General features: G+C 42.4%; 2 protein-coding genes across 3 annotated transcripts; one reads left to right on the forward strand and one right to left on the reverse strand.

The window, feature by feature from the left end:
- Nucleotides 1-7,297: 7,297 nt before the first annotated feature.
- On the forward strand, nt 7,298-11,164 carry LOC105397340 (cytochrome c oxidase subunit 6b-2). 2 transcript variants are annotated; one of them, XM_038118122.2, is made up of 3 exons: nt 7,629-7,785; nt 10,015-10,099; nt 10,909-11,164. In XM_038118122.2, exons 2-3 carry the CDS (start codon nt 10,020-10,022, stop codon nt 11,075-11,077), a joined length of 249 nt encoding a protein of 82 aa, XP_037974050.1. In that variant the 5' UTR covers nt 7,629-7,785; nt 10,015-10,019; the 3' UTR covers nt 11,078-11,164. The 2 variants fall into 2 exon arrangements, with proteins under 2 accessions (XP_037974047.2, XP_037974050.1); XM_038118119.2 differs by lacking the exon at nt 10,909-11,164 and having other exon boundaries at nt 7,298-7,785; nt 8,025-10,069.
- A 370-nt stretch (nt 11,165-11,534) lies between these two features.
- LOC105397331 (cytochrome c oxidase subunit 6b-2) lies at nt 11,535-12,041 on the reverse strand. Its single transcript, XM_011569348.3, has 2 exons — nt 11,866-12,041; nt 11,535-11,756 (listed from the first exon to the last, which is right to left on the reverse strand). The coding sequence occupies exons 1-2, from the start codon at nt 11,928-11,930 to the stop codon at nt 11,588-11,590; spliced, it is 234 nt and encodes a 77-aa protein (XP_011567650.1). The 5' UTR covers nt 11,931-12,041; the 3' UTR covers nt 11,535-11,587.
- Nucleotides 12,042-14,216: the final 2,175 nt, after the last annotated feature.

The following is a 14,216-nucleotide window of genomic DNA, read 5'->3' on the forward strand; positions in this document are numbered from 1 at the left end:
AGTCAGTCTGCGTCTTCGCCTGCGAGGGTGCGGGGCGCGGGGGGGCGCCGTCACTCGTCTAGTGATGGGGCGCACACGTAGTGTTGTGCTTCAACAAGCTGGGCCCCTTGGAGCTGGAGTATCCTGGTCCAACGTCATGGGTAGAGGGCAGAGCCGGTTGTAAGCCCGTCTCAAGGTCCCCGAAGTGGAGAGGACGTCTGCCACGCGGTTGATGCCGTCGGTGCCAGGGTAGACGGCTGTGATGCGACCGAGCAGCCATCTGTTGGGTGGGAGCCGGTCATCTTTGATGAGGACCATCTGCCCAAGCTGTAGTTGACCTCGATTGGTGTGCCACTTGCTGCGAATCTGTAATGCTGAAAAAATATACTCCTTATAATAGCGATTCCAGAAGTGTGCTTTCAATGCTTGGACTCGTTTGTATCGAGAGAGTGTGTTGATTGGAGCGTTGTCGACCTGAGGTGCAGGTAGCATTGTGAGCATTCGTCCAATCAGAAAATGTGCAGGAGTGAGAGCTACTAGATCAGATGGATCAGATGAAATAGGGGTTATGGGTCTGGAATTAAGAATTGCCTCTATTTGAACCAAGACAGTGTACATTTCTTCATAATCTAGGTGAGTCATTGATAAAACTCGTTTTAGGTCATGTTTGACTGACTTCACTGACGCTTCTGCTAACCCATTGAAGTGCGGACTGTATGGTGGAGAGAATTTGAATTCAATTTGAATCTTAGCTGCTTCATTAATTATGTTATTGGAATTTTGTTTCAAAAATTTAGGTAATTCATTAAAGGTACCAATAAAACATTTAGCATTATCGGATGTTATGGAGGCTGGCTTGCCCCTGCGGCAAATTAGACGATTAAGCATGGCCATGTAGCCCTGGGAAGTTAAGTCGGTGACGAGCTCTATGTGCACAGCTCGTACTGCCATACATACAAAAATGGCTATGTATGCTTTTTTCAGCTGACTGCCACGACCCTTTTTGTTCGCTATCAGGATTGGTCCCGCATAATCGACTGCTGTGTTTGCGAATGGATAGTCAGCTTGTAGCCTCTGCTTTGGGAGGTTACCCATGATGGGTTGGTAAGTTTTACCTGAAAATCTAAGACAAGTTATGCAAGTATGAGTTACTTTTCTAGTTAAATTACGCCCATTGATAATCCAATACTTATGGCGTAGTGTTGCCAATAATAGTTGTGGCCCTGGATGTAAAAGTATTTTGTGATAGTGTTGGGCTAAAAGTTTAGTGATGTGATGTGATGCATGTAGTAAGATGGGGTGTTTTGTGTCGTAGGCGTAGTTCGTGTTCGACAGTCTCCCTCCAACTCTGATTATACCTGCATCATCAACAAAGGGATTAAGACTTAAAAGTTTATCTTTAGATTGCAATGGTTTTTTGTTAATTAAAATGGATTTTTGTTTACAAAACATATCACTCTGCACTATTTTACATAAAACCTGCATAGCGTCTTCAAGTTCTGATGCTGTAATTAGACCTACCATTTTGTTATTACGATTGAAACAGTTATGTTTAAAACGTTTAATTTGTACTATTACACGTTGTAATAAACAAATATTGGAAAAGTTAAGTGCTAAATTATTTTCATGAGGTTCAGTAGTAGATAAATGACACTGAAACTTAATCTCTGGCAATTCCTCACTATTTGTGTTTTGCGGTTGAGTAGGCAACTGCATATCTGCTTGGTGTAGGAAGTGCGGACCTCCCCACCACAAAAGTGATGATTTAAGTTTTGCTGCATTTAAACCCCTTGACCCTATATCGGCAGGGTTCATATCTGTGGGAACATAATTCCATGACTGAGGGTTTGAATTTTTGGTGATTTCATTTATTCTGTTGAGTACAAATAGTTTTAGTTTTAGCTTACATGTTTTTATCCAGCTCAGCACGATAGTTGAGTCACACCAGAAGTACTGTGCGTCTATATGTAGACGTAATGATTCTATTGCCTTTTTTGCTAACTGAGTAGCCAGAAGAGAACCACACAGCTCAAGTCTGGGCATAGTAATTTTTTGTTTTAGAGGAGAAACTTTACTTTTTGCCAACAGTAAGTGGACACTTACGTTGCCATTGTTAGACAGTGAGCGTACATATACGCAAGCTGAATATGCTTTTATAGAAGCATCACTAAATGTATGTAATTCTACCTTGACGTAGAAATCACATAAAACTCGACGAGGAATTTGAATTTCGGTTACTTCCGGTAAATGTTTTACAAATGTGTTCCACTGTGACTCAACCTCGGCTGGTAACTGACTGTTCCAGTCAACATTTTTCGCCCATAAATTCTGTAGGAGAATTTTGGCCTGTAACATACAAGGATTAATTAATCCTAATGGGTCAAATACTTGTGCTATAGTTGATAAAATTATGCGTTTATTTATTTTGTGTTTTTGTTTGATGTTGTTTATTGAAAACAGTAATAAATCTTTTGTGCAGGCCCAAAGTAAACCTAATGTTTTTGCATACTCGTCATTTTTTAGACATAATAGTTCGTCATTGTTGTTTTCATTGTCTAGAGAGTTTAATACTGAGGCTGAGTTAGAACGCCATTTTCGTAATTGAAAATGAGCTCCTTGTAGTGTTTGTATGGCGCCCTTACATGTTTGTATGAGGGTTTGCTCGTCATCATTACCTGAGATTTAATCGTCGACGTAGAAGTCATGTAAGATTGTTTCACCTACATTTTTGTCTGTACACTCTTGCCCTAACTGCATTAGGCATCTGGTAGCTAGATATGGCGCGGATGCTGTACCGTACGCGACCCTATTTAACTTGTATAGTTTGATTGGCTCACTGGGATCTGATCGCCAGTAAATTTGTTGTAAGCTTCGCTGTTCCTCCTTTACATAAATTTGTCGGTACATTTTTTCTATGTCCGATGACACTACATACTTATGCTGACGGAATCTAATCAGTATGCTTAATAAATCATCTTGTACAGTGGGGCCTATGTACTGAATGTCATTAAATGACTTGCCTGAACTAGTTATACTCGATGCGTTAAAAACTGTTCTCAACTTTGTTGTGAGTTTATCTTCACGCAGAATGCCGTGATGTGGCATTATGTATGAAGTTTTGTCGTCTTGTGGGTTAGTGTTTTCTGACATATGACCTAAGGTCTGATATTCTTCAAGAAAATCTGTGTATTTTTGTTTAAACTCACTGTTGCGATTGAATTTGCGCTCTAATGATTTAAATTGAATTAATGCTTGATGTGATGAGTCGCGTAAGCATTCAGGTGATTCTTTTAATGGTATTGTAACAATGAAATTGCCATCTGGGTGGCGTGTGGTTGTTTGTGTAAATATTTGTTCACACTCACTCTCACCTTTAGTTCGGGATTGTTGAGTGGTGGAAACTGATTCAAATTCAAAGAATTTATCGAGTTTTTCCTCAAGCTCAATGTTATTTAGAAAATGACAGTGGACTGTATTATAGGATTGCATTTTGTTGTGTTTAGAATAAGGAACTTGTATAGATCCTGAAACTATCCACCCTAGTGTTGTTTCAACTAAGGTTGGTTTATTTTTGCCTAGATTGATGCGGTTGTTAGATAGGACCGCCCAAAACAAATCCGCGCCTAACAGCATATGCACTTCCGCAGGAACTGAGAACGTCGGATCTGCTAGTTTGATATGCGAAGGAATATTGAGAGCCTCGCAATTTATTCTTGTAGTAGGTATCAACTGGGTGATTTGTGGAACAACGAAACAATTGACGTTTGTTGTATAACCACTATTGGTGAGTGAAGATATAGTCACGTCACATCTTTGTGTTATTTTTGAAGACTGTTTATTTAGCCCTTGTACTGAAATTGAAGTTGAATAACTGGGTATTTGCAACTGTTTTTGTATTTTTTCTGTAATAAAACTAGACGTGCTGCCGTTATCTAGAAGTGCACGAATTTTGTGATTGTTACCGTGGTGATCGGTTATGTTTATGATTGCAGTTGAAAGTAGAACTTGACTGTTATGAGTAGAGGACAATGTAATGTTGTCTGACTGTACTACCATACTGTTCTGACTACTCTGTGGTATTTGTGATTGATTTTGCCCTACTATGGACGGTAAGACAACACAGTCACTTGACCCATGGCAGGGGGACTGCGAGCTACTTGATTTTGTTTGTGTTTGTGATTGTGTAGATGCAGAATCCGTTTTATGTAACATTGTATTGTGTCGTTTTGTGCAATACCTACATGAACTCAATCTACAACGTTGTTCGTCATGACCACTCCGTAAACAATTAGTGCAAAGGTTTAATTTATTTACCTTTTCAATGCGTGCCTCGATAGGCATTGATTTGAATTTTAGACATTGGTAAATGGAATGATTATTTTTACAAACAGGGCAATGATATTGTGATTGTTTTTGTGTTTGGTTATGATTTACGACAAAAGTTTTTGGACGATTGTGAGAGATGTCGCTGTGTCTGCGTGTGTGTTTTTGTGATTGTGCTTCCTCCATGGTCTCTAGTAAGTCTGCGCGGTTTTTGAGAAATGAGTTGAATTCTTCTAAAGTAGGTATAGACTTTATATGATTGCGTTCTGTTTCCCAGTCACGCATTGTGTGTGAATCCAGTTTACTAGTCACCATGTGGATGATGAGAATGTCCCAGTGTTCTGTAGGTAAATTAAGTGTTTTCAAGGCTCTTAGATTTTTATTAATGCTATCTATTGTGCTACGTAACGCCTTTGAGGATTCTTGAACAACTGGTTGTATGTTAAACAAAGCTTGTATGTGATTGTTTACTAGAATTCTATCATTATTGTATCGATCACACAGCAAATCCCATGCAACATCATAGTTTTCTGCTGAAAACTCTAATGATTTTATGATTATAGAAGCACTTTCCTTTAAAGTGTTCCGCAAATAGTGAAATTTATGGATTTTTGGTATTGAAGTGTTTGTGTGTATTAGTGACTTGTATGTGTCATGGTATTCTAACCAGTCCTGATAGCGACCAGAAAATGTCGGTAAATTAATTGTAGGTAATTTAAGGTTTGGCCCACCTGAGAATGCACTAGAACCCGTTACCGACTGATTGTCCCGCGCCGCAGAAGCCGCCGTGTGCAATCCATTCGATCAATGTTTATAGCTGTTTTACACTTTGTTTATAAAGTAAAATTTGTGCAAAATAGTGAAACAAGCTCGAAGTGTATGAAGCGATACTTAAATTTTAACAGGCAGCTACTATGGGTCAGCAGAAGAGCTCACGCAAGCAATGCAAACATCGAAGCCACCTCAGCTTGCGTAACCGGTTAGAGGCGGTTCGGCGCACGCACCACCTGCGCGACAGCGATGCTGACGGATTCACTGGAATGTATGAGATAAAAACAATATGTTAAAAAACGAGAAAAAATATGCAATTTGTTAAAAATATACACTGTGTTGGGGAAAACAGCTGTTCATTGAAACAAATATGGCCTTTGAACTGAATAAACTTGAATGGATTGGCAGATGCAAATGGATTTCAATAATTTAATGACGTGGGTACGCAAACACGTAGGTTAAAATTGGGAATAGATTCGATTATTTATGAATAATATGCGCTTTCGATTGTGTAAAAATAGACAGGTGACGGGAGAAATGGGAGATAATTAGGTTATGACACCCAAAATGGTAATTTTAACAAAATGAATTGATGATTAAAACGGGATAATTATTATTGTTACGTGATTTTTACTAGGAAAAAGGATAGTGAATTGAATTGTGCACACAGGGGATAATTGAAATTGGAACGAACTCACAGCAATACCACACTGTAACCTCTTTTCCTGGTTTTTCGATTCTGGTCGTGGTTTCTGGTTTTTCTTGTGATTCTTGAGATTCGAGACTGGCCGTAGAATGTTGTATCTTGATTATTTTCGTGGAGATCGCGGCGAATAGCAGATTGGTGCCGCGTGGATCTTCTACCTTGCCCTTGAACGACCTCGCCGATACGTGCCTCGGGATTCCGATTTTCGTCTCGCCTGGTCTTCAGATCTTCCAAAAAGCCCGTATCCGGCTCGAAAACTTGTTGGCGCAGGTATCTACTCAATGAGAACTAGGTTGGAGATCCGTTTTACAAGAAATATATTGACTTTATCAAAGTTTCAAATCAAAGAAATATTGGTTATGTTGATCGAATGGCTTGCAGTCTCAGAATGGCGGCGCGTAGTCTGCGTCTTCGCCTGCGAGGGTGCGGGGCGCGGGGGGGCGCCGTCACTCGTCTAGTGATGGGGCGCACACGTAGTGTTGTGCTTCAACACTAGGTTATAAAATGGTCAGTGAGGGCGGTTTTAGGGTGAGAAAACCATTTAAAACCTAGTTAGTGTTTTCTTTTGTGCATTACAGCAACAATATTAGTCATATTTAAATGAAATAGTATTGTATTTAAAGCCTAGATTCTGCCGGTTCTTTTAAGCTTACATTCGTTTAGATATGTATCATAGTTTTTCCAGGGCATTGAAATGAAGGGACAAAAACGTTTTATGGCTCTCCTGAACATTTTGTCTCTTGGCTGTTACTGTGTTTTGAAATTGGACAGCCGATTTAGTTGTGTAAACTTTAGTAGATTTTGTACGAAGAGAGCTATGCAAAAAAATATTAAATTAACTCATAGACTACTGTATATCATATCATTTTCAAAAACAAATTTATAATAAATCATTATAAACATGTAATTTTAATGAAATATTTGGTATTTGTATGAATAATAATTTCACAAAAAATATTGGTAGTTTTTCTAAATACTTTACGACAAGACCGAAGTTGTCAAGATGACGGATGACGTTTATACTGTTGTGAGAGACGTTATGGTTAGGGTGACCATTCATTCGTACTTTTGAATCACTTTCCATTGATTAGGACCTGTTTCATTCAACTTTGTGGAGCGTATTGAAGGACAGATTTAATTTAATAAGGTACCTACTTACCCCACAGAAAATAGAATAGAATAGTAACGTGTAAATAAAGAAGATCCAATAAATACATTGTATTATACTTATTATAAAAATGTGTCTTGTTTGATTTCGCTCATCTTATTATTTACGTCAATCCTAACTCTCTAATTAAAACCAGTCCATCTTAGTAGAATTTGGTAAAAAGACAGATTGTTATTGCTAGTTCAAACCTTGGGAATATCTAATTGATATGGAAAAAAACATATCAATATTACTTTGCAGTTTGCGCTGCAACAACACATCTATACAAATTTTACCTTCACCCCATTTGTTTACTCAATTGTCATATCACCAAAATACATTCGTACATTGCAATCGAATTATTCGAATAATAGGTGACTTTGAGACCATCGACACCTATTCGCGACATGATAGATTAGAAGTGATGTCTCATGAATTACCTAAAATTATGGTCACCAAAAATAGAAAGAGATGGAGGGCTCCGTGCTGACTATCTCTATCGGCTCGTTTTTTCGGTGCAGTGCGCGTATTATTCCTGTTGTATTATTACTTTCATGATCACAGCTAATAGAAACTCCTAATTCCTTACTATATTAATAGACATGAAGAATTAATTAATAGACATAATCAAACGGTCTCTTATTTTCAGTTATCTTTACTAGGTATTTTATATTTGCCATGCTATACCTTGTTGGATGGTGGATTGCTGGTACTGCTGGACAGTGAATGGGCCTATAATTTTTTTTAAAAACTTATGTGTTGTCTATGATATTACTTGAAGTGACGTAAAAAGGCGAATGTGTTTGCTGCTGCCATTTTTATTTGGATAAATTTTGACGAAAAAGTTAAACAGGAAAAGGTGAGCATACCATGAACGGTATACCATTTGTGAATCTTGTTACTTTTATCATTGCTTTACATATACATGCTTCCTTACATACTTCATGCCATTTTTTTCAAAGGATTACGTAATTTATGTTGATCCTCGTCACATTACTGTGGTCGGTTCTCAACATGAAAACATAAGCGTTGTGGATCCACGCGCTCGAGGGTCGTAGTAGAATTGTTGTCTACACCAAGAAGTTGTTCTGTTTGTAGGTGTGTGCATACCCACAAACTGCCGCAGGTTATGCGAAGAGGCACTTATAAGTATGTCCGCGTACCACGGAGCAGGCGGTAGCGGCACCCCGTGGGACGGCGGACCGCCGGGCGCCGAGGCGGAGTACCAGCCGGCCGTGCCGCCCGCGCCGCCCGCCACCGACCCCTGGACCGGCTACGCGTACCCCCCGGGCTATGACTACAGCGGGTACGCCGCCGCAGGGGGGGGCTACGCGCCCGCGTACTACGACAGCTCGTACTACCAGGGCTACTACGGGGCGGGCTACCCCGCACCGCCCGCCTACAGCGCGCCGCCGCCCGCCCCCGCGCGCTCCCCGCCGGGCCGCCGCTACCGCACCGCCTCGCGCAGCGTGTCCCGCAGCATCTCTCCCTACCTCAAGAGACCCAGCCGCTCCTACTCTAAGAAGAGAGATAGCAGCTATGATAGAGATCGTCGGAGTTACAAGGAATCGAGGAGGTCCAGAAGTAGATCTATCCACTCTCGACCGAGGAAATATTCCTCCCATTCCAGCTCCAGTTCCCGGAGTCGGTCACCCAAGAGGTCAAAAAGAATGAGGAAGTCATCCTCACATTCATATACATCTGATAGATCATACAGAAGTTCCAGTAGGAAAAGAGGCCGGGACAAGGCATTGAAATCAAAGAGAAGGACTTCAACCAGCAAGAGTAGATCAGCCACTAGAACTCCGAGCCGATCGCACAGCAAGTCTCCTGTTGGAAGCTCTAGAAAGAAAGATAAAAGACTGCGCTCAATCAACACTCCACCTCCTAAAAATAAGAAAAGAACTGAATCTTCAGTCACTCCACCCAAAAGTTACAGGAAATCTAGCAACACTTCAGCCACATCCCGTAGCCGCAAGAGATCTCCAAGTAAAGATCTCACACCTCCAAGGAGCTACAAAACTAAAGAAAGATCAACCTCTAGAAGTCGCAAGGGCCGCACCTCCCTGACTCCTCCTAAGAGCTATGCTAAAGCTCGCAGGTCGTCGTCGTCCGGGTCCCGGTCGTCCAGCCCCGCGCGCACCCCGCCCCCCGCGCGCCGCCGCTCCCCCCGCAGCCGCTCCCCGCGCCGCCGCCCCTCGCCCGCGCGCTCCGCCTCGCCCGCCGTCAGCGACGAGGACGCGCGCCGCGGACAGTTCACCGTCGCCGACCGCAAGCGATACTGGAAGATACACAACCAGGGGGACAAGCGAGCGCGCTCCCCGCCCCGCGAGCCCCGCCCACCCCCGCCCGGCGCCGCCGAGACCACGCGCGCCGACGACGTGCAGTACGGGGACCCGCCCGACGTCGAGGGACCCAACTTCGCCGAGCTCATCCCCACGCCGGCGCAGGCCGCGGCGCTGCCCGCGCGCGCCGCCCGCCCGCCCCGCGCCGCACCCGCGCTGCCCATCCGCAACGACGGCAGCTTCCTCGAGATGTTCAAGAAGATGCAGGAGCAGACGGCGGGCGCGGCGGCGGCGGCAGGGGCGAGCGCGGGCGGGGCGGGGGGCGCGGGGCCGGAGCGGCGCCGCGTCATGCCGCTCATCGGCAAGCGGCGCGGCGGGCGCGTGCTGAAGACGGGGCTGGTGAAGAAGGCGCGCGCGGCGGAGGACACGGCCGCGGCGCCGCGCGACGCCTGGGCGCTGTACATGCAGGAGGTCAAGAAGTACCGCGACACCTCGTGCGAGGAGGACCGCAAGACGCGCCCGCTCGTCAAGTAGCCGCGCCCGCCCTCACCCTCATCTATACCTATTACACATCCATTATCATTTTGTACGCATAATTATAAGTTTTCTTATTTAAGATCTTGTGACTAACATTTTTGAAATATGCATATAAATAGGATGAGGTCGAAATCTTTTGTTTTATTTTGTATCTGTTGTATTATTGGTATTTAGAAGATTATTATTATTACAATCATTGTATGTATAAGTTTTGTATGAAAGTGAATAAAGATCGTGTAAGTGAGAATATATTACGTTGTTTGCAGTCAAAATGCCAGAGATGATCAAATCGCCCGCCGACATCAAAACCGCTCCCTTCGACCCGCGGTTCCCCAACACCAACCAGACCAGGTAACGTCCGCCCGCCCCCCGCCGCGCCGCCGCCGCCCCCGCCCCGCGCTGCTAGAACTGTCCTCGGCCTTCCTCATCAACCACCAGACCTGACTCCAGTCGTTGGTCCAGTCTCCAGGGGTGGCAGGCGACCTATTACCTATTAAGATCGTAATCCTAACTAATATTATAAATGCGAAAGTAACTGTGTCTGTCTGTCTGTCTGTTACTCTTTCACGCCAAAAGTACTGAACGGATTTGAATGAAATTTGGTATAACTACATATGGCCTAGACCCTGAGAAAGAACATAGGCTACTTTTTATCCCGGAATTCCCACGGGAAAACTTTTTAAGGCGAAGCGAAGCTCGCGGGCACAGCTAGTTTATAATAATTTCCAAAGCAACTCTCAGACCAACGCACAGGCAACCAGCTATTGTGACCTATTTAGAGTCAGCTAGACGATTCAATACATGAATTATTAAGAGAGTTGGAGCAGCGCACGGTACTGGTGCGTTTGCTTATGATGTGAAGTTTATTATTCTCGTTGTCTATTTGAATGTCGTCAGGCTCAGACAAACGAACCATGCAAAATAGAGGCTGTAGCACGACCCCACGTCTGGGTAACTGGAATAATCTTACGTACAATATGTGCGCCTTTGTACTTTTGTTTTATAATGTCTTGTGCATAATATATAGATAACCATATCGGTCGGTGCTTACAAAGATCTCTTCTCCTTTCCGAATGGGGTGTAGTTTTTTTAGTTAGCTTATGTCAATAACGTAATTATTCCTTTTACGACGGATCTAAAATGATTGTTTTTTTCTGCAGATACTGCTACCAGAGCTACCTGGACTTCCACCGCTGCACGCGCGTGCGCGGGGAGAAGTACGAGCCGTGCCAGTACTTCAAGCGCGTGTACCAGTCCATGTGCCCCATGGACTGGGTGGAGAAGTGGGACGACCAGCGCGCCGCCGGCAACTTCCCCGGCCGCATCTAGGCTATCCGCACCGCCTGCCGTATTTATGTTCCCGTATGTGTTACGTCGCCCGATATTGTTGTAGTCTAATAAAGTGATTATCACTTATTTCCTGGTTGTTTTATTATTTTCTCTGTATTTCGCGGCTATCTTACACGAGGACTCGATGAGGGAAAGCGATTTTATTGCCATCTAGTGAAGTAGTCATGGACTACTTTCGTTGCATGAATGTAGGATCGATCACATGATACAAGCTTGCTTACTACTTGCAAGCAAGAGTGGTATTTAGTATTTCTCGCACACTATCGCCTTTATGTGGTTAGGCCAGATAATCCGGCGGGATTCTTCTTCTCATTACTATTTTGTAACTGACCTTTTGTAGGAGGTTTTGGTTGTCGGTTACACTATTACTATTTTCCTCCTACAAAATGTCGGTCATGTGCGGCACTATGATTCTCTACAGTAAAACTGAGATAAATTCCAGAAGGTAAATATTTAATTAGAAGCATCGCTCTGGTGGAAGGTGTGACGTCACAGCGGCGCGGGGAACGTGCCTTGTGCGCGCTGCTCGTCCCAGTGCTCGGTCCACGCCGCGGGGCAGATGGTCTCGAAGTAGCGCTTGAACAGCCGGCAGTCGTCCGCCTCCTCGCCCAGCAGACGCCGGCAGCGGTAGAAGTCCACGTAGTTGTCGAAGCATGCCCTGCAAGTATAATTGGGTATATAGCTAGTAGCTAGGTACACAAACCTAGAACAGGAGTAGGTACACCAGAATGCGTAGGCGGACATCAACAGTAATGAAAGGCACTCACTTGGTTTGATTCGTGAACGGGTATCGAGGGTCGATCCGCAGCGTTCGAAATTCTTGATCACACATGTTTCGTAAATCTATAAATATTTAGGTCAAAATAGTTAGGTATTTTTTTATAAACAAATAAAAGCTTAACTTGTCAAGTTGGCTTGAAATTTTACAAGACAATTTTTTATATATTCTCTATGAAAATTTTATTATATTGCAGTCTTTGGTATTTATGATCCATGGAGGATTCAGTGCAAAGTTTTTAGTTTGTTTTGTTTTATATTAAACTAGCTGACCCCTCGAACTTCATACCGACTCTTACACTACCCTACACTATATAGTATATACCCTACCTTACACTACACTACACTACCCTACCCTACACTAACCTACCTTACACTACACTACCCTACCCTACTTTTCTTACCTTTTAAACCTTCCCTAGACTTCCACGAATATTTCAAGACCAAAATTAGCCAAATCGGTTCAGCCGTTCTCGAGTTTTAGCGAGACTAACGAACAGCAATCTGGGGGCACGGCAGTGCCCCCACCAAGTCGAGCAAAAAAGCGGCACGGCCGTACCATCCTTTTCTCGAAGCAATTCAGGCCATTTTCGACCCCCTGTAACTTCGTTATGGATAAAACTAGAAGACTGAATTTTCACTAAGCATGCAGGCATTGTAAAGACACGGTATATTTCAAATTTCATTCAATTTGAACCAGTAGTTTAAAAATTTTAACGCTTCAAAGTTTCTTAATTTTGTCACTGACTGACTCACTCACCGATCATAAAAATTCTAAGGCACTTCTAGCAGACCTAGAAGCTTCAAATTTGGAATATAAGTAGTGTTTGGTGTATGAACCAAAGAAAAACTAAAATATTTGGGGGCACGGTAGTGCCCCCACCAACTCGAGTAAAATTTTTCTTTTTTGGTCCAGTTTTCTAGATAGGTACATAACTGCTTAAATAATTTCATAATCACATATCTGGGGGCATGGCAGTGCCCCCACCAAGTAAATATAGGCGCACGGTAGTGCCCCTGGCCAAATCGAGCAAAAGATTCGCGTCATGCAAATTAAATCCGCAAAGGATGGATTACCTACCTACGGACAAATTACATCAGGCTACCAGTGCTACCACTTATAGTCAAATTTTCTTAATGTACAATGAACTTTGTGTATTGGAAACTAAGGTTAAAATTTAATTAGGGAAATTTTTGATGCAGTATGAAGTATCAAAGTTACGTTTATTCATTACACGTACATTACGTAGCTAAAAATAAAGATTCTTGATTCTTACCTTAAGTTTGCGATTTATGTAGGTAGGCAGGGTACACTACATAATTCCGAATTACTTTTTTACGAATATGAAAATAACGATTTTTTAAATTTCGAATTTCATAGTTCCGAATAATTCACAATCCCGAATTTTAAGTTTCCGAATAACGAAAATCACGAATAGTTTATAAACGAAATTTCAAACAACACATTTATTAAAATGACGAAAGTCAATTTTCCGAATATTATTATTTCGATGTTTCAAAAGTACGATTTTTATTATATCGAATTATTTAAATGACGAATCCCGAAGTTTTAATATTCCGAAAATACTAATTCCCGAATGTTTCTTAGTTAACAAGAAATGGTTATCTATTATGAATAATGCAGCATAATGCGTATAAAAACAATATTTTTTAAGCTATATTATGTGAAACGCTCCGCTCCGCTTTGTTTTTCGATATCAATGTGCACCTAACACGCTCCTCCTCGCTTTGCTCGTCGTCGCACCTATCTTTAGGTTTAGGTCCTAAGGTTTTTAAGTTTAAACACCATAAAAATCCTAGCAATTGTTTTGCTCCATATTTGAAACGCTCCGCTCCGCTTCGCTGCGCTCCGCTTTGTTTTTCGATATCTATGTGCACCTAACACGCTCCTCCTCGCTTTGCTCGTCGTCGCACCTATCTTTAGGTTTAGGTCCTAAGGTTTTTAAGTATAAACACCATAAAAATCCTAACAATTGTTTTGCTCTATATTTGAAACGCTCCGCTCCGCTTCGCTCCGTTTCGCTGCGCTCCGCTCCGCTTCGCTCCGCTTCGCTGCGCTCCGCTTTGTTTTTCGATATCTATGTGCACCTAACACGCTCCTCCTCGCTTTGCTCGTCGTCGCACCTATCTTTTGGTTTTGGTTCTAAAGTTTTAAAGACGTTTATGTTTTTTTGTCAAAATCACGAATTATCATACCTATTTCCGATCGGGATTTGACTTTTTCGTGATTATAATAAATCGGTATTTTATTTTTCGTATATTAAAGTAATCGTATTTTTTAACATTCGTATATTTAACAATCGTAATAACAATATTCGTG

This window comes from Plutella xylostella, chromosome 29, assembly GCF_932276165.1.
Source record: "Plutella xylostella chromosome 29, ilPluXylo3.1, whole genome shotgun sequence".
NCBI lineage: Eukaryota > Metazoa > Arthropoda > Insecta > Lepidoptera > Plutellidae > Plutella > Plutella xylostella.

Excerpts from the sequence above, each read along its gene's own strand:
- LOC105397340 (XM_038118119.2), top strand. The coding sequence starts at position 8,078 with ATGTCCGCGTACCACGGAGCAGGCGGTAGCGGCACCCCGTGGGACGGC.
- LOC105397331 (XM_011569348.3), bottom strand. The coding sequence starts at position 11,930 with ATGTGTGATCAAGAATTTCGAACGCTGCGGATCGACCCTCGATACCCG. Across the intron at positions 11,757-11,865 it reads CCGTTCACGAATCAAACCAA|GGCATGCTTCGACAACTACG; the intron begins GTGAGTGCCTTT and ends TTATACTTGCAG.